The sequence below is a fragment of the Sander vitreus genome, chromosome 6 (genome assembly GCF_031162955.1).
Source record: "Sander vitreus isolate 19-12246 chromosome 6, sanVit1, whole genome shotgun sequence".
Taxonomy (NCBI): Eukaryota; Metazoa; Chordata; class Actinopteri; order Perciformes; family Percidae; genus Sander; species Sander vitreus.
In genome coordinates this window covers 22,798,842-22,825,005 of record NC_135860.1, presented here as the reverse complement: position 1 = coordinate 22,825,005, position 26,164 = coordinate 22,798,842, and the positions used below count along the sequence as shown (strand labels likewise).

Sequence of the window (26,164 nt, the reverse complement as noted above, 5' to 3'; positions counted from 1 at the left end):
TTAAACCCATAGGTAAAACCCATAGACTGTATATATTAACAGTCTATGGTTAAATCAGAGCCATACTCTCTGTGGGCAGCTTCTTCCCTTAGCTACATGCCCATTCTGTAAAATATGTCCACAGTAACGCCATTCCCAGGCTTCCCCAAAAACGTTCTACAACTCTCTGGTTTCCGAGAAAAAAAAAAACAACTCTCTGGTTTCCCATAAGGAGCGAATCAGTGGACTCCAGCAGGCTTCGCCACCTCTTGAAACTCCCGAAAATCGTTTAAACTGACTGTTGTCCATTTAAAATAAAGACAGATCTAGCAACTGCATAGTTTTTTTCACGCTCAAATTGTTTTCAGAAACACATTTTGGTGAACTATTTTCGTAAAATAAGTTTCCAAACGAGCCGCCATTGTGGTCCCGGGGCTTGAAATCCGGGAACTACACCATGGGTGTACAAGAGAAAAGCCAGCGCCAAAGGCATTCTCTGGAACAGTTTACGTTGTCAGTACCCGATCCTTACCGCCTGTAAAATCCGTTCTGCGCATGCGCATAGTTACGTAGTAGAAAACAAACAACAATGTCAAAAGTATATATGTCTATGTAGAAAACTAACAATGTCCCTGTGCGATTTGTACCACGCATGCGTTGAAACACTTTACGACCAAACATCACAACTTTTTTATGAAATCTTTATTATACAATAGTCATAGCTACAAACAATCGACACTTGTGATGAAGTGTAAACGTACATAAGTGTCCTTTTGAAGACGGGATGACAGCTCTTCCAGCCACCACTGCTGTATACCACTATAGTAGCTACATGCTAACGGCAGTAAACATGTCATCTTAGCTGGCAATGTCGTTAGATTCTCCCCAATTCCGGGTCACATTCCTGCTTAAACATGTCCGATTGTGTAGTGTTTGGTTCAGAAGCCTTTATCTGCGATTTTTGACGTTAGAAAGTGCTGCTTCGTTCCACTACAATCTAACGTTAGCATACTCATAGCTAACTATTGTAGCTGCATGCTAACGCGACATAGCGGAGCATATAGCTAGCTATATATGTACGTATGTAGCAGGACTTTGTACCGTAAAAAAAATCACCAATAAAGGCTTCTAAACCAAATACTAAACAAATACAAATACAGTAAAGTGACCGGAATTTGGGGTGAAATGTCCAGCATTGAGCTACATAATAGTTTGCTAGGAGTTTGCTGGTCTCTCACAGAGATCTCATTTGTAGCCCTTTTTTTTACCTGATACTTTCATCGAAATGAATTGGTATACAATCATATGTTTATCAGAATAGACCCGAATTGGTGTGCTATTATGGATTACATCAAAATATATTGTTTCATTGTTTGGCAGTCATTGCCTGTTTGACTTACTTTTACTTACACTGACCAACAGGACCAACAGGTGGCTTTGTGTGCATTTACAGTAAAGCCTCTATAAATGAACATAGACAGTATATAAGAAGGAAATGAACCAATTTGCTGCAAAGCTTCATGCGTCACGAAGCTTTTTAAACTTTATTGGAGAATGTGGACATACAGTAGGAAGGAACGTCTTCTGTACATCTTAACAGTCTATGTTCTAGACGAGCCAGGGGGTTACTAAAGGAAAACAAAACCAAAACAAAGCAAAACAATTCATACAAATATTTTGTAAAGCTTACAAAGGTCATATGATCTAACAGCTTTTTTGTTTGTACAGGTGGAAATGGAAACAAATGTATTATTTAATATTGGCAGTCAGCTCCAAAAAGCTTGGCTTCTTTTTCAAAAACTTTGACTTATGTAAATAAAATTTGGTTAAAATAATTATCAAATTCATCACATAATACTCAGAATAAAGCTTTCTATCACGAAGCTTTCGCCATCACTGGCGACTCCTCGCGTCAAAAAACGGCATTGATGTGGACACTTAAGAGAACGGTGGATCGACAATCTTTCGGTTTCCCCTTGTGAGCTCGTCGACCTCTGGGATCGACTGTGCAGGTCTTACCTTTGACAGTTCATTGTACAACAATGGCAGGAGTCGAGGCTACACAACCTGATCAGGTTTCCAAAACCAGCAGCGTGCCAGCTGAAGGATATGAAAAGAAATGTATTTTCTGCAAGATCGTAAACAATGAAATGGGCACGGAGCTTCTTCACTGTGTAAGAATATCGCAATGTTTAAACAATATGAAGTGCTAAGCTAGCTAGCTTTAGCATGCTTTCTTGTTAAACAGCTGGGTTAAGAAGCAGCGTGACGGCACTGCAATATAGCTCTGTAACACATAGCGTTAGTGGCTTTTTGAGTATTGGGCTAGATTTATTGTTTAATTTTCTTTAAGACGTAAGTTGTGTGCAGTAATTGAACTACCACATTTTTATTGAGTGCTTAACTACTAACTACGCTAGTTTGTAGTTTTATGCTGGTCTATTGCAGGGTGTACCTCAGCACTCAAACGTTTTCACATATAAGGACTCTAAATAAATACATTTTATGGGATCCCCTCAAAGACACACTCACTGGAGCTTCCAGTTTGGAAACCACAGCTTTGGGAGAGATGATAAAGAGCTGAAAAGAGACTGCCGCTAGGTGACTTGGTTATTTATAAACTAACAACAAAGCTAACTAACATGTAGTTAAAAAAAAGAAGTTGCACTTAACACCACAGTCCCCACTATTCTACCCTTTCTTTCCTTCCAGCTGATTTATTCATTTGTATTTGCTGACTTGCTCATTTATCTCCGCTGCAGGATGAGGAGATCTCATGTTTTAGAGACATTAAACCTGGAGCTCCCCACCATTACCTGGTCATCCCAACCAAACATGTAGGGAATTGTAAAACACTAAGCAAGGAGCATGTGCCTTTGGGTAAGGTTTAAACTACACACCGTATTTACCGATGCTTGTTGAAACGGTTGCACTTTGAAAATAATTGTATAGATTACTGCATGTTGCTGCTAAATTCAATTGCACTGACAGGCCATTGCTAACCGATCATGTGGACTGGTGTTAACTACTCTGCAGCTGAATAAAATATAGTTGGCTTATTTGTAATGGCAAAATACATGTGTTTTTGCTTTTGTTGTCATAACCAGTGAAGCGGATGGTCGAGACAGGGAAGGAGATCCTCCAGAAAAACAACGTAACAGACCTCAGCGATGTCAGGTGAACTACATTCAGTGGTACATTTTGTAGTTCACAGCTCTTCACACTAGTGGCTCAGGAATGTAAGTGCTACGATGTGACTACCACAAAAGGAACATCCCCAAACATTTTTAGTGAAACAACTTTTGTCACTCGATGACATAAACCTCAGGTAAAGACCCAGTTCAGGTTTTCTGTTTAGAAATAGTGACTGACAAATTATTTCGAGGTGAATTGTCCCCCTTTAAGAACAACCAATACTAATAATCAATACTACAGCATGCCCGTCTAGACAGAAGAACAAGCAAACAATCCACAGTGATGCCAGGAGCTGATTTTAACATTATACTCATCATCAGTACACATAGTCACAGTATCAGTTCAACACTGTAAACTATGAACTGTCTTTACCTAGAGAACAGTAGTACTTAATCTAAAGGAAATTGTTATTGATATGTAGACTGATGTATAATTCTTACTGACTGATCATTAAGCTTTGCTAACATATACTGTATGTTGCTTTGTTGACGTAACAATTTAGAAAACGCTTATCATATCTTAAACCATGGTGCCTGTGTGCATTGATTCCCTTTCCCTTGTCTGCAGGTTCGGTTTCCACTGGCCCCCATTCTGTTCTGTCACACACCTACACCTTCATGTCCTGGCACCTGCCAGTCAAATTGGCTTCATGTCCCGCCTCTTCTACAGGCTCAACTCTTATTGGTTTATTACGGTAAGCCTCCTAATCATTATTTCTTCTGTGCTCCAGTACTAAACATGCAATGGTATATAAATTAAGGATTAGTAAAGATAAAATAATTGCTTCTCAATCTCAAGTGTGTGTGCACCATCAGGCTACATTTAAGCAAAATAGGTCAACTGTCATCTTACCACGTGAAAATGTGTTTTCTTCATAAAGTGTCTCTCTCATGCAGGCAGCGTGGTTTAAATGTGTAAGGACTGTTGAAGTGATTTAGTAATTGTGTAAGGACTGTTAAAGTGATTTAGTAATTGATGAATGACCCACCCCACTTTGTCTTTTATTGTTCTTTTTCTCATTCTGAAATTAGTAGTTTTAGGCGTCTCAACCAGTAACCAATGCAGTAGAGTGTGTTCACTTCCTCTGCACAAAGTTCAAAAGTATTTTGTGTGTATAAAAAATGTAGTGATTTATTGGCTTATATTAACTGTTGGATAAACATGTCACTTTTACACACAATCCTCATTTTCATATATGTATTTAGTGCTATATTTTATTGATGCCATCCCAGCTTATCTTACATCTTATTGTCATATCTTATTATTGTAATTTTATGTTATTTTATCTTTTATATGACTAGTGCTCTTATTGCGGCAACTAGTGCTTTTATTGCTGAGCTGACCCGTTCTCTCATCAAATACATTTCATTGTACCCTTGACCCTGTATTAACCTACACATGACTAATACAACTTGAAACTGAAACTTACACTTCATTTGAAATGAAAGCCAGGCTCTTCCCCCTGTTGCACAAGGGGTTTACAGTTCTAAAAGCTGTTATTATAAATGTAAATGACTATTTATTTTACTATATTATGCTATTTAGTTTAGTAATTAGTGACAACAACCCTGTGGTGCCACCATACTTTAGTTTATGCAAGTGGAGTTTTAAATCTAATTTCCATTCTGTCCACATTTGTTTTCCAGGCAGACCAGCTGATTGAGCTTCTCAACTCTAAAGGAGAGACCAACTAATCCCTCGCTTTGGATCCAGTTCTGACAGTATTTGACTTTGATGTGACTGAAACATCCACCTTCTTGCAGATGTCATGTTGGATGATACACTCTCACGTAAAGTTGCTGTCTGTTTGGTCAGAGCTAATGACATTATTTTAAACTGGTGACATGTTTGTAACCAGAGACCACCTTTCAGACTGGAAGCAAAATGAAGGCTTGAATGAAGCCAAATCTTGTTTCTTGCTACTTGCGACATGTCACACAAATGATTTTTTAAATGTTTTTTTACAGAAGGAGTTAATTAAATCTCAATTAATCCGCCGTAAAAAATGCATTTACTTTATGGACCAAGTAGCATACGGTGTGATTCCCCTGTTTTCATCTGGTAATCGCCAAAGAAAATGTTGAAGGCGTTATTTCTTTTTACTGAATGGAAAGGTGAGTACAACAGTAGATAGCCAATATAATTCACAAGCTGTTTTATTTCCTGGCATGTTTAATGCTTTGAAAATCAGATTTTATGCATGTGTAATTGAGAAAAAAGTATAAGTAAGACAAATTAATTTGTCTAATTAACACTTTTACATAACATGTTGGATAGTTGTGAACCGAAGGTTCCTCAGCTATGTTGAGTTATCTCATAATTTTGTGGCCTTGGTGAAGTGGGTCAAAGCCCAGAGTATTATTAACTATTTACAAGGCTCCTTTACAGTGGAAGCAGCTAAGTGATCCTCTAACACTGTAAAGTATGCTAAATGATCTCAACAAACACTAAAATATAGCCATTTATCTGTTTATACATGCTCATCTCACGTTTGATTTGATGCAATGTCCTAGGATTGTGTTAAGATATATAAGATGAACTAACGGTATTGTGCATGAAGTGAATATGCCATACGATACTACTGTATATTAAGGAATGTAAAGACAGAAAACCAAACTGTATGTACTGTACACAAGTGTATGCACTTTAAGAATTAATTTAACTTGGAATGAATAATACATTGCTGCTCCTCGTGTGTTCCTACTATAGTGAGTCCTAGATATCAGTTTACACTTTTCTCCCAGTCATTAGTTTAACTACTCCAGTCAGTGCTTACAGTTCACAAAGCATCCACAGTAACACAATAACATGCAGGTCGCAGTTACTTTATTTATTATAATACCATAAGCAGTACTTGCTAATTGATCAGTCTACTTCTGCCTTATGCTAAAAAAAACATTAATTTATTTTGCATGGCCATTAGTTTTAATAGCAGCGGATATTATGGCATATATTATCAGTCAGTGCATAGTGTACTGTGGAGTTCTCATTTCATTAAAGCAGCATTTTGTAGTTTATTGTACATCTATCTCAGTGTGTTGCAGGTATACAAAGTTTCAACTGTAACAAGGTTCTCTAATTACAAAGCAGACTTGTAATAAATACATGCTCCAAAGTACCTAAGCCAAGTCAGATCAAGGTCATCCTATAGCACCATATTGTCTGTCACAGGCAGCCTCATGTTCTCTTTGGATTTGCTTCAGACTCATTAACCACTCTGACTTCATTTCAGCTGCTCACTCCACCACTTTCCCCACATTAAAAAGCTAGCAAGGAAATATAGGGAAGGATTTGTTCAGCTAAGATCCTATTTTAGCAACACGGTAAATGTGTAGTATATGTGAATACATGAAAATGTACTGTTTTTGAAGTAACTAAGTTACCCTAGGAACATATATTAGGTTAAACCCCCCCATACAGAAAGTATATTTGTCTTATCTCTGTTTTAACATACAGTATGACCAATGTTTCTCTTTATTTGTGTTTTACTTTTAATTGTGCATATCCTGTCATGATTTCATTCACTTTGACATATGATTTTTGTTATTTGATATTTAATTATTTGATTGATTCTGATGCACCTTCATTTTAGGTACAACCAGTTTGGCCTTTTTTAAGTGCTGTTAAATGCTTTTTAAATCATGTGCCAACATGCTGATAACCTCTTTGCTTTCTGACAAATGCTGCTAATTGGCATTTCACCTGCTATGACCCAAATTTTGTAACGTTTGCTATTGTGATTAACTATGTCATTGCATTCATTTCAGGTTTTTACATGACTTTTTCTAGCCTCTGCATGTATCTGCACTTTAGAAACGTGTGGTTTTTTTTAGCATGAGGAGAAAATGCATTAGTAAGCCTAATGTACACTCCTCAGTAAGGTAGAGTTAATTATCATCCACTGATAGACCTATCTTTTTCTTAACAAGAGTGCCATTACGTGACTAAGGCACAATTACTGCAGTCCCCCTGCTATCTGAATACCACAGTGAGCGCTGCCATGATGTAGCTCCATATTTGCGTGTATGTAACATGAATCATGGCATAAACACCAATCCAAGTTTCTGATCACTGCAACAGAGTGATAACTGCATGGTCATCCTTCCCCTGCCACAGCATCTCCCCCTCAAAGTCAACCAGCCTCTGCTTCCTCGCCCTTAGAAGAATCCCTACCAGTTTATTAGAGATCGTCACATAATGCTCAAACAGTTTCCCAAATTTCACAGTGATATCTCTGCCTTCGCTGCCGCTTCCATCCCCATCTTTGTTTCTTGGCTCTCCAATGTTCCTTATCACTTCACACAGCTCCTCAACCTCTCTGCTGATGTGTGTGTGAGCATCCTTCCCCCGTTGCTCCGTCATGGACCCCTGCAGGGGTCTCCCATAGTGGTCCTGCCCCCTCTGAGGGACCGCCACACACTGCCTAGTGTCGTGACTGAAGGGGTTGAGCTTCTGGTGCTCCTGGTGCTCGTCAGACCACTTCTGCCAGTTCTCCTTTAAGCCTTTTACAGAAACAAAGCACGCTGCAGTGTCATCGCTAAACTGAGCAGGATGTAGGACGTCATCTTCAGTTTCCATGATGGTGGTGATCTGGCTGTCCTGCCCCATCACTGTCTCTGTTGAGGAGAAGATTACATAGGAATACAGGAGTAAAATAGCACTTTGCTGTTTTTATTACTTTATTATTTAAATAACAACTAAAATAATCTAAATAATCTCTAGGTTTTAGGATAAACATTATATTTCGCCTAATTATTGATTTCCTGTTATGTAGGCTATTTGTTGGGTTTTTCGGATGACAGTTTTAGTCCACAATCTGAGCAACAAATGAAATTGACAATTCATAAAAACTAAATAAAAGTGAACATATTATTTTACAAAATCAATATCAGTCATCATCACAACTAGAACAAGTTTTTTAGAACACACAGCTTTGTAAAGTGACTTATGTCTATAGGCCCTACAGCCCTTCAGACATTTGGTGTAAACAATTATCGAACATGATCCAACTTACATGTCCCACACTGACTCGAACCTCACTTCCCCTGCATGAATGTTTCATTGTAGCCAAAGTGCTAAAAAAAATCAGGTGGTTACACTGTAACTATAGAACAACTTAACAATACTGCAACACTGCTGACAGTAGCAAGAGTGCGGATGCTTTTCTGTCCAAAGGAAAAACCGCTCTGATGGACATCTGTCTCGGCCAGTGGCCTGTTAGAAAAGATCCGAACAGCGAATCACTTATCAGAGAGGGAGGCGAGGACAAGTGCCTCTGAAGTAAAGGAGATTACAGCCGGAGATGAGAAGGGTTTATCCTGGGACATAAGCGCAAAATACACCCATGGGTAATAATAAATTGCTTATAGGCGACATAAACTGTTTAGATTAAACATCAACAACAATACAGGTACATTTTGACATGGTCGCCAAATATAATGTTAAACTAACAGCAGCTAGTGCAGTATAGATACTTTATTCATCCCGAAGGGAATTTTAGGCATCCAGTAGCTTAGATAACCATAACACAACAAACACATACACACATATATCACGCATACATAAGAATAAAAATAAAAATGAGTGATTTTTTATTTTTGTTTTTATTTTAATTATGTTATGTCGCCTGTAGACGTTTAAAAAAGCACAAAAAAACAAACGCCTTGCACAATTGAATGTATCATAAATGAAAGAGAAAACCTCATTCTTTTCCATTTATGGTCATTCGGTCCCCAAGCAGTACTTTGTTCCTACAGCCCGGTTTCAAACCGGACGTATTTTGAATCTGCAACAAATATGGCGACCTCCAATAGTCGATCATGCCTCCAGTATCTGTTACACCTTGCCCAAGATAATTTGGACTTCAGGTTGCCGGTAACCTTCTAACTACCTTCTACCTTCTAACCTAACTAAACTACTCTCAGTTTATATGTGTCTCTTATTGTTAGTTGTTCGTGAAAAGAGCAGAATTTGGCAGACGAGTCCCCGCTCCCGTGGTGTGCTGCATTAACTTTAGTTAGCTAACGCTACATGTGCTAAGTTAAACTGTCAACACGGCGTAAGGCTTTGGTTTCACGTGAGAATATCTCGATGATTTATTACATGATAATAACACATTAGCACTTCATCGACATGTTGGTAAAGTGGTAGTTCACTCTCTAGCCTTTAATCATAAATGCATGCCTATCTGTAAATCTTACTACGTGAATAGGACCAAGATGCATGTTCGCACACCTGGGCAAGTGGATATATATTCCATATAGCTAGATGTATGATAGAATGTGTAAATATGGGTTAATAGGTGTGGCAGCAATCGCTTCAGGGTGTCGGGTCAGGACACTGCCCCAATGTTCAGGTGAGAGTGTGGGGAGAAAGGAGATGCAGAGTCCAGGGTTGCGGTTTAGATGGTTTATATAAACAAATAGGCTTGTGTTCTGTGTGTGTGTGGTTCTCTAACAACAAAGCACAGCAATACAGACTGTTTAGAAAGGATAATTACAGACCAATAGCAAGACAAACCTAAGCTAAACATAGCCATTTACGAATAGCATGCACAGAGCAATGTTAATGGCTAACAATAATAACTAGAATGCAATGAGCTATCAATTAAAGATTAGCAAACACAAAGGCATTCATGTAACCTATATAAATGACAGTCATAATAATTATAACAAGCATTTAAACAGAATAAACAACCGAAATACATACTAAGGAAAGCTCATTGTGGGACTGGCTCTAGTGGCTGTAATTCTGCACCAAGGCTGAATTTTGGGAAAGAGACTTCAGATACAGTATTAGGGGACCACTAAGGCCTATATAAAAGAGACTTCAGATACAGTATTAGGGGACCACTAAGGCCTATATAAAAGAGACTTCAGATACAGTATTAGGGGACCACTAAGGCCTATATAAAAGAGACTTCAGATACAGTATTAGGGGACCACTACGGCCTATATAAAAGCATCCAAAAAGCAGCATGTCATAGGACCTTTAACAAAATGTTTTCACAATTAGATTTTAGATAAATAATCATCAATAATGTGGATATAATGACTAAGTGGGTAAAGGCAAATAATGAAACAGCTAGAACAGTCTGGTAAGTGAAGGAAATTACATTAATTTACTGTAATGCAGCCTTTAAAACCAGAAAAAGACAACCCTTATGCCATATCCCATTATTTAGATTTTCAAAATCTAAGACGATATCTAGTCTCATATATGGATATCGATATAATATTGAGATATTGCCCAGCCCTATGTTGAGTTGTTTTTAATGTACTCCACTGTGCTCCTGTGGTGTCCTTTAACCCCACAGGGGATCCTCACTGATGATACACATTCATGTTTCAATTTACACAGGAGGACTGCTCAAAACAAGACTGTAAAAACTAGACTGTAATGCATATATGAGTATTTATGATTTATATGTTGTTCATTCTTGCAGGAGATTAAGGCCTTGCTGGCTCTTAGAGGAAAACCATTCCATCCGAGTGTAAACTTCAAAGAAAAGGTTTGCAAATCAAACGCACGTATTTTGAATCTTTATTTTCCCATCTGTGCAATCTATTGTTGTGACTGATACAATTGGTGCTGTATTGTTTTGTATAGAACTGTCAAGGTATTATGTATGTGTGCTTGGGGTCCAAAACAAATTTCCCTAAAGGGATAATGAAGAATATCTTATCTAATGTTTCTAATAAAGTGATTGACTATGATGATTGATTATTCGACAGCAGCCACATCAGAAGGTTTCTGTCCTGTAGACTCCCATTTCTGCACAGTCACTCGTCTTCTTGCCTCTTCTCTCTAGTCTCCTTTCTGGTGTCTGGATGGTTTGTCTGAGGAGGATGTCTGCAGTGTCATGTCCAGATCAGTTTGTGCAAAGTAAGTGTTTTAGCTTTGTCGCAAAGTAAGTGATGGCCGTGCACCTTTAGTGATAGAATGACCTTAACATGCTGCACATATTGTCATCCCTCTTAATCTGTGCCTTGTTTCCATGGCTGTACTATAGTGGCTGAGATGAAGCTGTAGTTCATGTTGCGTTATCCTTGCAGGTCTGCTTTTGAACTTTGGGGCCACGGAAAAACACACAGTGAACTTAGAACATCCCTCTTGAACTACCCATCAGAGAACATGGTTCGTGATGCTACAGCAATGACATTTTAGGTAAACTTTCATATGAAGCATACATGAGTTGAAGCTAACATGTTTAATTTCTGTTTGTGCTCTTCCTCCACATTGCCCTACAGTCACCATTCATGCAAAAAGACTCAACTTACAGAATCAATGTCTATACTTTCAACAAGACTCTGGAGTTTGCAGACAGAATCAAAAGGATTGATGTAAGTATTTAGGTGTGTGTGTGTGTGTGTGTGTGTGTGTGTGTAAATGAATCTGCCTGTATGTACAGAATGTCATTAGTATTCTCTCACCAGGCTATGGAGTTTCTTCCGTTTGAAGGAGCTGTGAGCCTGAAGAGCCCTCAGCACTGCTTCTGTTTGTTGGAAGATTACGGCACAGACCCCAACGACATCCCTGAGCATCCAAACTACATCTATTTTGGCCGATGGGTGAGATACATTTGACTAGTAAGGCAAGGCAGCTTTATTTGTACATAAACATTATTTGAACACATTTTCATTACAGGGCAATTCAAAGTGCTTTACATAAAACATTAAAGAGCAGTTAAAAACGATTAAAAAAATAAAAAAAACAATAAAATTCGAGAATAAAAGTTACAGTGCAGTATAAGAAATTAACAATTATTTAAAGAAAGGCAACATCAAAAAGAAAGGTCTTCAGCCTTGATTTAAAAGAACTGTAAGAGTAAGAACTGATCTGCAACTGAAGACTCTTCATCTTTTTCCACCCCTGCACCAGATAGCGGATGGACAGCGTGAACTGATTCGCTCCCACAGTGTGAAGAACAGACACTTCATAGGGAACACCAGTATGGATGCTGGGCTCTCATTCATTATGGCCAACCACGCTAAAGTCAATGAGAATGATCTCGTCTTTGACCCGTTTGTTGGCACAGGTGAGATAATCCTGTTGCTGACTCCCACTTACATACATACAGTGGGGCAAAAAAGTATTTAGTCAGCCACCAATTGTGCAAGTTCTCCCACTTAAAAAGATGAGAGAGGCCTGTAATTTTCATCATAGGTTCACTTCAACTATGAGAGACAAAATGAGAAGAAAAAAATCCAGAAAATCACATTGTAGGATTTTTTGTAATTTATTTGCAAATTATGTTGGAAAATAAGTATTTGGTCAATAACAAAAGTGCATCTCAATACTTTGTTATATACCCTTTGGCAATGACAGAGAAGTTAGCGTTTTCTGTAAGTCTTCACAAGGTTTTCACACACTGTTGCTGGTGTTTTACATTCAGTCTTCCCAGCCTGGTGAAGGTCTACAATTTTGTTTCTGGTGTCCTTTGACAGCTCTTTAGTCTTAGCCATAGTGAGTTGGGTGACTGTTTGAGGATTTGTGGACAAAGTGTCTTTTATACTGATAACAAGTTCAAACAGGTATACAGGTAACGAGTGGAGGACAGAGGAGCCTCTTAAAGAAGAAGTTACAGGTCTGTGAGAGCCAGAAATCTTGCTTGTTTGTAGGTGACCAAATACTTATTTTCCCGAGGAATTTGCAAATAAATTAATTAAAAATCCTACAATGTGATGTTCTGGATTTTGTTTTCTTCTCATTTTGTCTCTCATAGTTGAAGTGTACCTATGATGAAAATGACAGGCCTCTCTCATCTTTTTAAGTGGGAGAACTTGCACAATTGGTGGCTGACTAAATACTTTTTTGCCCCACTGTAGCTATAGACAGTTGCCCGCTTTGGGAACTCTAGGTCAATCCATGGTTTTTAAAGTTCTTTGTCTCTTGATCTGTTTTAGGGAGCCTGTTGGTAGCATGTTCTCATTTTAGAGCCTACGTCTGTGGAATGGATATTGATTACAACACCATTCATGGCAGAGGTAAGTTTTGGCTACTTAGAGCTTATATGGCACATCAACTGCAGTCTCTTATATTGTAAGATTGTGTCATCGTCTTATACTTCAGTTATGTTTTAATTCAAGCTAGCAAATATTGCTTCAGGTCATTTCTGTGTTCGAACCAACAGTGGCAGGATCCTGCTCTGAGTTTCAGATGCTATCCAAATTTCCTAAAAGGGCCTTTGTCTTTCAGGTCGGTCAAGCCGCAAAGACCAGAAGTGGCGAGGGCCTGATGAGAATATCAGAGCCAACCTGCGGCAGTATGGAACAGAGGAGATGTATGTAGATGTAATGGTGTCTGATGCATCCAAGCCTGTGTGGAGGAAGGCTGCTCTGTTTGATGCCATCATTACTGATCGTAGGTCCTTAGTTTATTCTTAGCAGACCACTATTAACGCTTTGGGTATGAAAACGTGATAAATGTGTGTGTTTTTGTGTTTTCTTCACTGAAGCAGTATTGCAGCAAGCATGTGCTCCAGCTGCAGTCCTCTCATAATGGGATAAACTTAGTCTTTTGTTTTGTTGTTTGTGGTTCCCGTGTGCCCTTCTGACGTCAGCTCCGTACGGTATCCGTGAGTCCACAAGGAGAACAGGCTCCCACAAAGACATTACTAGACCCCCTGATGTCCTGTAAGTTCACCTGACACTCTATGACTTAATGAGAAAATTCACCTTAATTTGTATCATGGCATGAATATCAGTTACTAACCACAGCAGGGCTAGCCTGGGATTATTTGTTCTCAGTAAATTTCCCAATTCGGTGCACTTGAAAAAATGAATGAAAGACTTGTGAAAAATGGAAATGCTTTTAGAGAAAACCATTAATGTTTTGTTTGTTATGTTAAATGTTATGTGCGTTGCTCCGGTCTAAACCCGTCTGTGTTCATTTGATTCTTCTGCCCAGCTATGCAGAGTCTCACGTCCCTGTCTCACAGGCGTACCACCTGAGTGACATCTTCACAGATCTGTTAAACTTCTCTGCCCACCACCTGGTCTTGGGCGGGAGGCTCGTCTATTGGCTGCCTGTCTACAGACCAGAGTGAGTAAACATACTTATTGTGCGGTGTCATTAGCTGATAATATAAAGGTCTTTTAGAGTGATGAGCCTGCTGCTCTCAGATAGTCACTATTTCAGGAAGCGTTAGCCTCTCACAGTATCATCCAGCACTTTAAAGCTCACTCATTTCTGTTATTCGAGCAGTCAAACCCAGTCTGTGACCCGATTTATTGTTGTTGTTAAAAACAGGTTTCAGTGCATGGAGATTTATATTTTGATACTAGATTTTACTTTGTCCTCATAGGCTTGGATTGGAAACTCCTCTTGCTGGTGCTGTTTTCCAAATAATAATTTGTATCAATAGGGGGCAGGCTCAAACCATGAACCAGAACTAACCAGAATACAGTCTTGTTATTTTTTTTTTTTTTAAATGAACCTTTATTTTAACAGGAATATTACCATTGAGATTCAGAATCTCCTTTTACAAGGGAGTCCCGGCCACGACAGAAGCACAAAGAGTTTCACATAAAAGAACAAATAACAGGCTAAAAACAAAACAGCAAATTACGTCAAACAATGAATTAGCAGTAACAGGACATCTACATTGAGTGGTAATCCTGTTATTAAAATATTTCTTGCTAATAAAATAATCTAGTTTTAGTTGACTGTAGTTCACACCAAGATGAGGGTTCAACAACTTTAAAACCACTTTCACCAAACACAGATCATGAGTACAATCTACAACCTTTAAATCTATTGTTGGCCTAATTCTTTTCCTTAAGGGGAATTGTGCAGTTTTTTTTTTAGCTTAATTTACCTTAACTGAACAGCTTTGGAGTCATTGGAATGGTTATATCACTTTTTTCGAGTTGAATGGTGGTCGTCTCGCTTTCCCCCATCACCTGTGAGCGGAAAAACCACCCTTGCAACTTTTGGCTGGCGAGCCGCTGGCCTCAGCGTCAGGAAGTACCGTATGATATCAGGTCTCACGATGTAACAAATTGCTTCATGGGACTGCACACATACGCCCATTCAGGAGCCGGCTAACAAGGTAACGATGGAGTTTTTCACACTATTGTCTTGGTTGAGCCAGCAAAAAAGATGCAGAAAGCTAGGAAAGCATTGTCGGAGGAACAGAGAAAGAGGAAACGGCAGACTGACACTGAGGAGTCAGACACAAGTAAATATAGGAGCTGTCAAATATCTATTCTGAAGCTGTAGGGGGAGCTCTAAAGAGAAACCTCCAAGCAAAAAGCGAGAAAACAGCGAGCAAATGGCCAAAACTGCATAGCACCTCTTTAACAACAACAACAACATTAGGCAAGGACAGATTATAATGTAAACATGATTACATTTTATAAAATCTAATTACAAAATCTAATTCAATTTGTAAATAAATGATGGCCAAGTGTAAATGTAACACAGACCGTAGTGAATGTCTGTTTAATAATCAGTTGACTAATGACAGATTAGTTAATGAGCTGCTAAATGCGTTTAAAACCTGGTTGTGTTTGTAGCTCTTTCAGTTGGAGTCCAGTCAACTGGCACACAAAGGACTTTTCCACTTGGATTTTTTACCTTCCAGCATTTCCCTGTAGCGCTATTCCATTACCGCTCCTATAAAACCTTGTCCTTCCCATTCCGTCTGAGCGAATGATGGTGTTTATACAAAGTAGTGTACAGGTGTGTAAAAGTTTTCCCGCCCAAACAGCTGGGTCACAGTAAACCACAACCGACAGCTGTTTTATACGTTTGCTGTATACGACAGATCTTCTGAAACAAAGAACAACACATTGTTAAATGTTGTGTGCACTAGCAGAAAGTGAAGTGCTGACTGCTTACTCTAAGTGCAGGTGTTTGACTGTAAAGGTATGAACCACAACAGACAGCGGCAGCAACGGACGTTTTGGGGGAGAAAAACCCTGCAGGGCTGGAAATCCTTCTGGTCACTGATTATAGGACCGGGGAGGAGATGAGATAATCATGGATGTGTGTGAGAGACAGAACAAGCAAATGTACACTACTACACACACAACTTGCAACATAAGTGTGTTTGTCCCTGTGTGTGTGCATCCATATATAATGCATGAATGTGTGTGGTCTTGTGTATGAGAACTTCCATACATGTATGTCATCATGTTCACACATTTGTCTTTGCTACTCATCTACCGGTGCTTGACTCTGTGCCTGTCAGATCGCTGTGCCAAAATAAATGTCTGAGGTCAGGCAAGTCAGATATGTGAACTGTGTGTGTGTGTGTGTGTGTGTGTTTCTGTGTACAATGATTTGTTTTGGGATATGTGTGTCTGTGTGTGTAAACCCAGACGTAGCCTGTCTCCTGGGCCTAATCTGGGGCTCTACAGGGGATATATCATGTTTCTGTCACCCCCACATATCTGTGTCCATGGCTGTGGTAGAAACAGTGGGGATTGTGTGTTTGTATCTGCTTCATGAGAATGGGAAGGCTGTGTGTGCGTGCGTGCGCGTGATGACAGGTGACACAAAGTCCTGTCAGCAAAAGACGGCGTCTAGACCAGGTCAGACCCCTTAAACTCTCTTCCCTTTTAAAAAAATAAATGAAGGAAGAAAAAGTATCAAGACAGATGATGGCATATCAGTCATCATAGCCATAAAGTGACCTAATTACAACATAAACAAGTGAAGAGAATAAATAAAGTGCCTCTGTTGTCAGAAGTAAGGGTATCCTTGTAAATGAGTATAAATTAGCCATGTTTTCATTTTCAGGTCATAAGTCTTTACTGCAGTGTAAATTTCTGGACATTTTGGCAAATCTCTCATTTAGTGATACAGGCTCTTCTACTAGAGGCCAATGCCCTCTGCTTCACAGCATCAGATTTTGCATGATGTGAAATTGAGAGCATAAATTGGATGGATTTTGAAATATTATGGGACAAATACACATATTGTTTTAAAATGTATTAGATGCATTTTAAATCACATGTTTTTTGTAAAACTCCTGATTGGCAGTAGAGAGTTATCACATGGCTGCATCGCCGCAGAGGCCCGCATGTGGCCATGGCAACAGGGCAGACAAACGGTGACGTGCAAATCTGGTTTTGAGTCAGGACTGTTGCTACTGTGATGGTGGTTAGGAGAAAGTGCTACACATATATGCAAACACATACATCATCCGCTGTTAATAGGCCATAACCTGGCCTGGCTAGTGATGACAGAGCCAGCAGTCGACCTGTCAGGTCAGAGTCACTTTTTCCATCTTCATCTTTGCACAAAATGAGCTACCTTAGCTTTACCGGCCGTGGTTACACTGCGCTGGTCAAATGTTTAGTGGTTTGATTGGTGAGAGAGAAACAGAGCAATGGAGGGAGAAAGGAAATACACTGGAATGGTTGGCACAGTTAGGTAGTAATTTTAACAGGATTAGTTTCTGTATGTGTCCCAGCAGTCTTTTTATGGACTCCAAACAGAATAGGAAGTGCATTGTTTTCACTAGTGCCTTAAACAATCCTCTCATTTAGCTCCGTAGGTGTAATTGGAATTGCTCTACCGCTGTTTTTCCGTCTTTCTGCTCCTCACGTAGACTGATGTGTAACTGTGAGTGTGTATGTGTCCCCTGTTCAGGTACTGTGAGGAGGTGGTACCTCTCCACCCATGTCTCCGGCTCATCAGTAATTGTGAGCAGACACTCTCCAGCCACACCTCACGGCGCCTGATCACCATGGAGAAGATCAAGAACCCTGAGGTGTGTGCATACTGTTTCCACTTGCTTTTCTTTGTCATATTTAAGTAAACTGAATATCTTGGAACATACTTGTTTTTTTCTCCATCTGTTAGTTGGATAAAGCAGGTTATTTCAATCAGTCACCTTAGGCTCTGGGAAATTACAAAACTACTATTTTCCGACACAAAATGATTAATTGAGAAAGAATTGGCAGAAAAATCACCAATGAAAGTAATCGTTAGTTGCCAACCTAGTTTTCATGAAGGCCTGTGTTTGAGCTTATAAAGGATTTGAGGACATCTGGAGATGCTATGCTGCTTATTTTAAGAAAATTATAATTATTGGGTGCTTCATTAAAGAACACTGCAATTCTGCATTACATTCTTATTTTCATAACTGTATTTTTTCCAACAGGTTTTGTACACACAGTAGCATACATGTATTCTAGCGTTGTTGTTTGGTTAATGTGCAGAAAAGATTTTTTTTTACAGGATTCAAAACAGATTTTTTGTCCGATGTGTGTATGACTTTAAAGTTGACCATATCATCTAATTTTATTCATCCTTTTGTTGGAAACACAACGTCTTTAACAAGTTATGTATTAAGGTTGCATAGTTATGACAACATATGTGCACAGTACCAACCTGTGTGTGCTGCAGAATTTGTTTACCGTTATGTGTGAGCATGAACAGTAACACAGATATGACTTGGTTTATGTAAAATGAGAGCATGTGTGCTGCCTGTTCTTTCATGTTTTCTACGTGTAGTTTATATAATTGTTTGTATATATAACCACAAAAGTATGTGTCATGTAAATGTATGCACTCTGTGCATATGTGTATGTTTTTTACATGTCATCCTAATGGAAGTGATGGTGTCTCTCTGTCTGCCTGGGGCAAATCCTCACCATCTGGCTGTGATTGGCTCATTTCTTTTATACTGGAACTCTAAATGGCTTAATCACACATCGTATGGAAAACAATCCATCTTTGGATCTGACATCCATTCCACTTCAAAACCCCAAATTGCTCCCATAAAGGGCCCTGTATGACACGCACACACAAACACACAGCTGTTTGATCTTATCTGACTGGTATCTATCTCAGGTCACAGAGTTTTTCTATTCCAAATAGGCCTCAATCTGCACCTATCTGCACTCATGCATCAGGGTTCACAGCTTTGTGTGTGTGTCTGTGTGTGTGTATGTGTGTGTGCGAGCAGGTGGGTGTGGGTGGGTGGTTTGCCTATGATGCATTTACAACCCTCCACCTGTATGGTTGTTGGCAAAGATTGATTGGTTATTTCCACTGTTTTTAAGATGTGTGTAGTTATGCCCCTCTATCCATTAATTTCGGGTCATGGTTACGTTGTCAGTCTTGTTACCCGGAGTTTTCCCTCAGAGTGGTCATGGAAACTGTTTTCAGGTTGCTTGGCAGCATCAGCAAGCAAAAGAGGTGTTGCTGACAAATTACAGGCCCAGCATTGGAGTCATCACTTCCAACTCAACTCACCTCATTATTCCTCTTCCTAGCATCTCTCTTCCTCCCTTCATCCCTCCATCCCTCTGTTGACCAGCGGCTACCTTACAGCCAAGACAAACTGTTTAACTGAAGGGATTCATAACAGTTCATATACATTATTAATATACACAAGCACAGTCTTGTTCCTACATGCAGACATTGAAAAAGTATGAAAACCTTGTGATGCCAATATTATACTGACATTTAGTGGGAGTTGCTTCATCGACTGAAAAAAGGAAGAGCTGCTTCAACTTTAACATCCACAATTACCTCTGTATTAGTTTTAGTGTTCTCCATTTTTTAGTCTCAACACATGGTCCTTTTGGTGAAGGGGGGGCGGTGGGGGTACTTGAGCATAACCAGTAGCTGCAGCATTATGATTTTGGGTTGTCATACGTTCGTCCCATTCTTGTGAACTCAACATTATTTAACATTTATAGTTTGAATAGCAAGATGCATCAGGAAGCTGGATAAAGTCTTGCTTTTTACTATCAAAAACAGTGGAGGGTGAAAAAGAAATACATGTATTCCACTACGTTATAATGTGGCTAAATGCTCTAAGAAGCTTTTTTTCTAATTGGGAAAAACGATAACCTCTACTTTTGTCTCTTTACAGGAATTAGACAGTCTGGCTCATCTAGCAGACCCACGCTTCAGCCCTTACCAGGGGCACAACGCCTTCAGAGAGAAGTATTTCAGTGGACAAAACAAGAAGTGTGGCAAGGAGGACAGCAAAACTGTTGTCAATGGAGAGTGAACGAATCGATTGCCTGTCTTTATAGAATACAGAAAACAACCGCACACAAGAATCAGAACGTGGTTGTCAATGGACTCAAAGAGGGAAGCAAACTGATCACAGGTTTTTGTTACAGTTGTAATTTTTTTAAATCTTTCGCACTATTTTAATTATGATTGTTTTTATGCCTGTACTTATTGCTTTGCAAATAAATTGATAAAATACAAGTGTCCTTAACTGAGTGCTGACTACTAAAACTACAAGACAGTTACTACACCGAGACGGTTGACTGCCTAAACGGTAAACGCAGCTTTTGTAATTCTTTGTGGTGTAAACATTAAAGAGGTGATTTACGTTGTACACTTCCATTAGGTTGAAAGACAAAATCGTCAAAGTCGAAGCAGCAGAGGCTGCGATATCCTGACTTTTTTTCACAAATATAGGTTAAACTCCAAAATCAATGGATCCTCAACTCCCCATAATGCAATGTCTTTCATTACTCTATGCCTGCTGAACACCTGTCTTTCAAACACAGCTCTGCCAAAGCCGCTTAGAATGTTTTCACAGGCTATTGAGTAGTACTCCCCATGTTTTTCTTAAGGCATTTAAAATCTTCCATAGGTAACATACATTCTACTTCCTCCTATTTACTGAATTATATTCACAATTCATTCATTCTCTTACAATTACTTTTATATTGAATGTTAGGATTTCCAGATTCTGTTATTTTTACTTTTTTAAGGAAGATACTAATCAGTAGCAGAGCCTGAACACTATAAACAGAATGTCTAACTGCATTTAGAGCCACAATCCTGCTTTATTCAGGCAAAGGCGGCATGTTTAGGCGAGAGAGGCCTCCCTGTGCAGGGAAGAGCCCAAATGACAGGGCGTCCCCACCTCGCCACACACCACTACAGTTAGTCAGCAGATTTTGTTTACATGCAGCCTGGCTCATTATCCATCTTCTGAGAGCGACACAGCAGGCCTTTATGTACATTACCCCTTTGCACTGTTTATCAGTTGGGCCTCTGCCTTTCCACCACACTTCCACATTTGCCGTGCTTCACAGGGAGAGAGTTCCAGGCACGATTACATGATACCCGGCTCACCATCGTTTGCAGTGCATGTTGTTTACAGTTCCCACAGTGCCCTTTTGTTGTCTGTCATCATCAAGCAAAATCAAATGATTCCATAAGCCAGTAAGAGACTTCGCTGTTCTCTACTCATCACATCGGTCTTCTTCTCTCTCTTGGCAATTCTTTGCTTGTCACGTGTAAATAAGACCATGTGTTTGCCACAACAGAAGATGGTAGTTTTAACACAGTCCCTCTATTACTGTGTTTGAGGAGTGCTATGTGTTTTCTCTGCCACAATACAGTGATAAACTATGTTCTCATGAGCCCTCAGTCTCCAATGATGCAGACTAAAATTAGATCTACAACTCGTAATGCTGTCCAGACGTTGTGGAAATTCTGTTTGTGAGATCTGGTTTTGTTTTATGTTGGATGCTCACTGCAGCAGAGCAGTTTCCTGGTGTAATTTAGTGGCAATAAAATAATTTGAGACCTAACCTGTAAATAATAGTTAAATATTGGTTTGGTCCGTCTTTACTTCATTCTCCATTCTTACTTGTTCTTTTCCCCGTAATCCCTTTTTTCTTTATACTACTGTTTAAAAATGTGTATATGTGTGTGTTTTTTTTTAAACATTTATAAAGTTCTATTTACTGTATAGCAACAGAGGCTCTATTCCGCCTCCATTCATCCTTTCCCCCAAATCCTTTCTCACTCTCCCCCTCACCTCCACCAGCTCTCCCAGCCTCCTCTTCACCTCCTCACCTGCCTCACCTCTGCCCTTTCCTCCTCTCTCTTCTGTCATCTACAGACCTCTCTTTTAACTCAAAGGGGAACTCCCTGTAGGAGGAGAGCACCGCTGTTTTGGAACAATGGCTCCTGATTAAACTCCCCTCTGTCTGAAAGTGACCTTTGGACTGCTGAATCAGCTGGTACAGAACCGTAGGACACACACACACACAACCAATTTATAACTTTAACCTAAACCCACCACTAGCCTTAAAAACAACTCCTTTAAGAAGAGCACCAGTCAAAATCCCTGCACTTTGCAAAATCACTTAAGTCGCTAAATGTCCATCTCATTTGTTTTCAGATTGAAGCACAAGACATTTTGGGAAATTAGATAATTCGCTTTCTTGTCCAGAATGAGATGAGAGGATCAATACCACTCTTCTTCATAAGTGGTATCAATCAAAAATTTCCTAAAATGTTGAACTATTCCTTTAACCACTTGAAGAAGAAGGCAACCCCATCTATCAAGATGTTCCCATCAGATCTGATGGAAAATTATTGACCCGTACCACTGGCTAAAACATTGATCCATTCACACGTGTGTAGGGCACCTGGTGTCTGTCACAGGGAGATTGTATGTGAAGGCTGTGTGTGTGTGTGTGTGTGTGTGTGTGTGTGTGTGTGTGTGTGTGTGTGTGTGTGTGTGTGTGTGTGTGTCTGTCTGTGTGTCTGTCTGTGTGGGGGTGTTTAGGAAGGGTGGTAAGTGTGTGAAGGCGAGAGAGAGAGACTTCATAGCGCACAGCTGGCATTCAGGAGTGTCTGAGCTTCACACACACACACACACACACACACACACACACACACACACACGTGTGATTGACTGTCTGAACATATGTGGCACAGGTGCAGTGCACCTGTCCATAGCCAGGGGAGTTTGGACACCTGCAAGTTCTCTACCCCATTCTCGCCTTGCCGCCCCCGCCCTCAGGTCACCCCGCGGCCCTCATCGACCCCGGGAAGCCCACCGCAGCTCCTCAGTTGTTGATCGAGGTAAGGTGAGAGCTGTTATCTCTATGTCTGGGAGGAGAAGCACAGCAGAACAAGAGCCATTATAATGCTACAAATCACCACAGGAGTCCCACCTCACACAGCTGTGTGAAACTCAAACCATGCTCAGAGTAAAGTAGAACAGGAAGACGAGGAATGAAGAGCGAGCAGTCAGAGAAGAGAGGAGAGTAGAATATTTTGAGATTATAGGCTTTCCCATTTTTTTTTTTAAATAATCAAGGATATAAATCTGGTGCATCTTTTTCCAGCATCATTAAATTGAGTGCCACTAGATGACAGCCTTGAGCAGACTTGGCATTTAAAGTACCCCCCCCCAAAAAAAAAAAAACGTGAGTCCCCCAGAGTTCCTGTGTATACTGTACTCCAGCCTACAGACTGTTTGCCATACAATCAATGCTGTTCAGCTTGTAAACAAACAGTTCAGGGGCTAAGCTTTTGAAGTGATAGAGCTGTGGTTGAGAAAGTGCAGAGCAGCTCCAAACACACAACATCCTCTTTAAAGATACTCGTCTGGAAGTGGTGAGGGTTGTTGGCCCAGGAAGTAAAGGGGGTGACTGAACGGCTTGTCACACAACTTCCTCATCCTTTTTCACCTATCCATTTATAATGACCATATTTGACTGTTGTATCATCACGCAAGGTTTTTTATCACAGAGAGCAAAGCTTGGGGAAACTAAGCTACAGCCACTTGGCTTTACTTTAAACAAATCCCCAGACATCCCAGTTTGTGGTTTGTGCAGCTCCATGTTTTCCTGTTATTTTTCTCGCATATGACCCTTAAGTCCTCCAGAGCACTTCACACACGCAATGTTGATTTTGTAAAATTACATGTTTGTCTGTGTGTGCATGTATTTCAGTGTGTTTATGGAGTCATCACACTTAATACGACCGGAAAGAAAAAGAAGAAAAAAAGCGTTAGTGGCAGAGAGCAGCAGGAAGCAAATGCCAAAGACAAACAGTCAAAGGTTGTATTTGGATGTGTGCATATGTGCTTCATTTTGTGTTTATAGTGTTTGTGTGTATGTGCGGGTTCTTGCAGTCGTCAGTGCTGTTCTTCATTAATGACAAGAAACCGCTGGATGGCTCCCTTACGCCCTTTTTTAATGACTCTTAATTGCCAAGTGGGTACACACACACACACACACACACACACACACACACACACACACACACACACACACACACACACACACACACACACACACACACAGCAAATATGGTGGTAGTGACATATTTCCTTTTCCACTCTTGCAGGGATCATAAAGCACTAATGTCTCTAACTGGGCCTTATATATGACACCATTGAGGATGTAGTGAGGGCATTATTCATCCATTCATACATTTTCGTTAGCTTCCTGTTAAGGGATACTGGGAGCCTAACCCAGCATGCATTGGACTGAAGGCATGGCCCTCACGCTGACATTCACACTAATGAGCAAATTTGAGTCTCTAGTCTCACCAGACTTTTATGTAGCCTATTTGCAAAGTGGGAGGAAACTGGAGCTGCCAAAGGAAATATCTAAACACAGGAAGAACACCACAAAAAGGAAATATCAATATCCTCTGTGCTTTAGTTGACATGATATATCTACAGTAGTTTGCAGTTTCTAGAACCTCCCTTCTGCATTATTGGACTATGTCTTTCACACTGTATGTGCAAAAGTAACAGCTGTAGAAGAAAATGAATTACCTAACAGTTTTAGTCTAATTTTTTCCTAATATCCTCTTTCCTGTTCACTGATTAAGTACCTAGTATTTTACCTGATCAACAAACTTTTAGTGTCTGTCTTTTTCTAGCTTATAGTGTTAAAACAAAGCATTTTACTTTGGTTACTGTGAGTGAGACCTTTTGTTTAGAGCCCATTTTGGCTCCAACAAAAATTTATTTTGATTAGTTGAAGCTGACAGTATTGAGTCTAGGCAAATCTACTCAGACAGACTTGTGAGTTGAATGTCTTCTCAGCTTTTGTTTAATCTGTTGTTTCCTGTTACCTTGTGTTAAACCCTTGCTAGATTAGAGACTAGACTCATTCTGGCCAGAGAGAATCCTACTGCTTCTTGTGAACTTCTGTTTCCACTGCGCAGTAAATAAAACTCATCTGAACCAGCCACTGAATTGGACCTGAGAGAACTTTTTCTTCCACACAACAGATGCCCATTCCTCCATTTCTTTTTATTCCTGAAGTCCACTCTTTATTTCTCCCACCTCAGCCCACTTTGCACGGCCCCTGCATCCCCCACATCTTTCCTGTCCCTGAGAAATTACATCTTTCAGGATGAACTGCTCTGCCTCTCAGCAGTGAAGAGTGCTGGTCTGTGCTGGGTTTGAATTTCAGTGATGCACCTCAGTGCCTCTTGAGAGGGTTTGATTGAGGTGTAGGGGCACTGTGTGTGTGTGTGTGTGTGTGTGTGTGTGTGTGTGTGTGTCAGTGTACTGCAGGCAGTTGTGTGTCCGTGAACAAGGCTGCGTAGATATGTACTTTGCTGATCCCACCGACCGCTCTCACGGCTGTTTAGCTGAGTGGAATGTGTTATCCATGGGGGTGTGCGTTAGTCAGGGCCAGGATACACGCATGATGCTCAAATGTTTTCTCCTCTGGGACCCGCGGAGACTATCACACCCCTATGACTGCTTGGTGAATTTGTGAGGTGCCTCCTGGCTACCACACTCACACCTGTCCCTCCTCGTTGAACTGTCTAGTGATTCCCAGTGATATTTGAGTTCTGTCATCTAACTTGACATTAAAGGAAAAGTTCAGCTGTTTGGAAAATGTTCTTAACTGTTGCCTTTTAGAGAGTTAGATGAGAAGATGAATACCACTCACATCTGTACATTAAATTAAGCTAACTTAGCTCAGCATAAAGACTAGAAACAGTGTAAAACTGCAAGCCTGGCTTTGTCCAAAGGTCCACCTCCCAGCGTCTATAAAGCTCACTAATCAACATGTTATATCTTGTTTGTTTACTTGGTACCAAAACGAAATGTTAAAACAACAGTTTGTGGTGCTACAGGCAGGTATATACATATATATATATATATATATATATATGTATATATATGTGCTGGACAGTTCTTGTGGTCGGCGCAGTAACTTCCTGGAGTCTCTGCTGGTTTCTTGACAACCTTACCGTTACAACAAGACTCGTTTTTACATTTTCG

General features: G+C 40.0%; 3 protein-coding genes across 4 annotated transcripts; 2 read left to right on the top strand and 1 right to left on the bottom strand.

Annotated features, from left to right (window-relative positions):
• The first annotated feature begins 1,522 nt into the window (after nt 1-1,522).
• Nucleotides 1,523-5,880, top strand: hint3 (histidine triad nucleotide binding protein 3). The gene is made up of 5 exons (XM_078253477.1): nt 1,523-2,153; nt 2,742-2,859; nt 3,087-3,156; nt 3,742-3,868; nt 4,821-5,880. Exons 1-5 carry the CDS (start codon nt 2,022-2,024, stop codon nt 4,866-4,868), a joined length of 495 nt encoding a protein of 164 aa, XP_078109603.1. The 5' UTR covers nt 1,523-2,021; the 3' UTR covers nt 4,869-5,880.
• A 103-nt stretch (nt 5,881-5,983) lies between these two features.
• Nucleotides 5,984-8,378, bottom strand: LOC144519940 (actin-binding Rho-activating protein). The gene is made up of 2 exons (XM_078253476.1): nt 8,189-8,378; nt 5,984-7,790 (listed from the first exon to the last, which is right to left on the bottom strand). The coding sequence occupies exon 2, from the start codon at nt 7,780-7,782 to the stop codon at nt 7,243-7,245; it is 540 nt and encodes a 179-aa protein (XP_078109602.1). The 5' UTR covers nt 7,783-7,790; nt 8,189-8,378; the 3' UTR covers nt 5,984-7,242.
• Nucleotides 8,379-8,938: 560 nt separating this feature from the next.
• trmt11 (tRNA methyltransferase 11) lies at nt 8,939-20,358 on the top strand. 2 transcript variants are annotated; one of them, XM_078253474.1, is made up of 13 exons: nt 8,939-9,048; nt 10,619-10,684; nt 10,985-11,058; nt 11,229-11,310; nt 11,424-11,516; nt 11,610-11,744; nt 12,055-12,211; nt 13,080-13,160; nt 13,372-13,536; nt 13,736-13,808; nt 14,083-14,217; nt 17,776-17,896; nt 20,012-20,358. In XM_078253474.1, exons 1-13 carry the CDS (start codon nt 8,971-8,973, stop codon nt 20,150-20,152), a joined length of 1,401 nt encoding a protein of 466 aa, XP_078109600.1. In that variant the 5' UTR covers nt 8,939-8,970; the 3' UTR covers nt 20,153-20,358. The 2 variants fall into 2 exon arrangements, with proteins under 2 accessions (XP_078109600.1, XP_078109601.1); XM_078253475.1 differs by lacking the exons at nt 8,939-9,048; nt 10,619-10,684; nt 10,985-11,058; nt 11,229-11,310; nt 11,424-11,516 and having other exon boundaries at nt 11,694-11,767.
• Nucleotides 20,359-26,164: the final 5,806 nt, after the last annotated feature.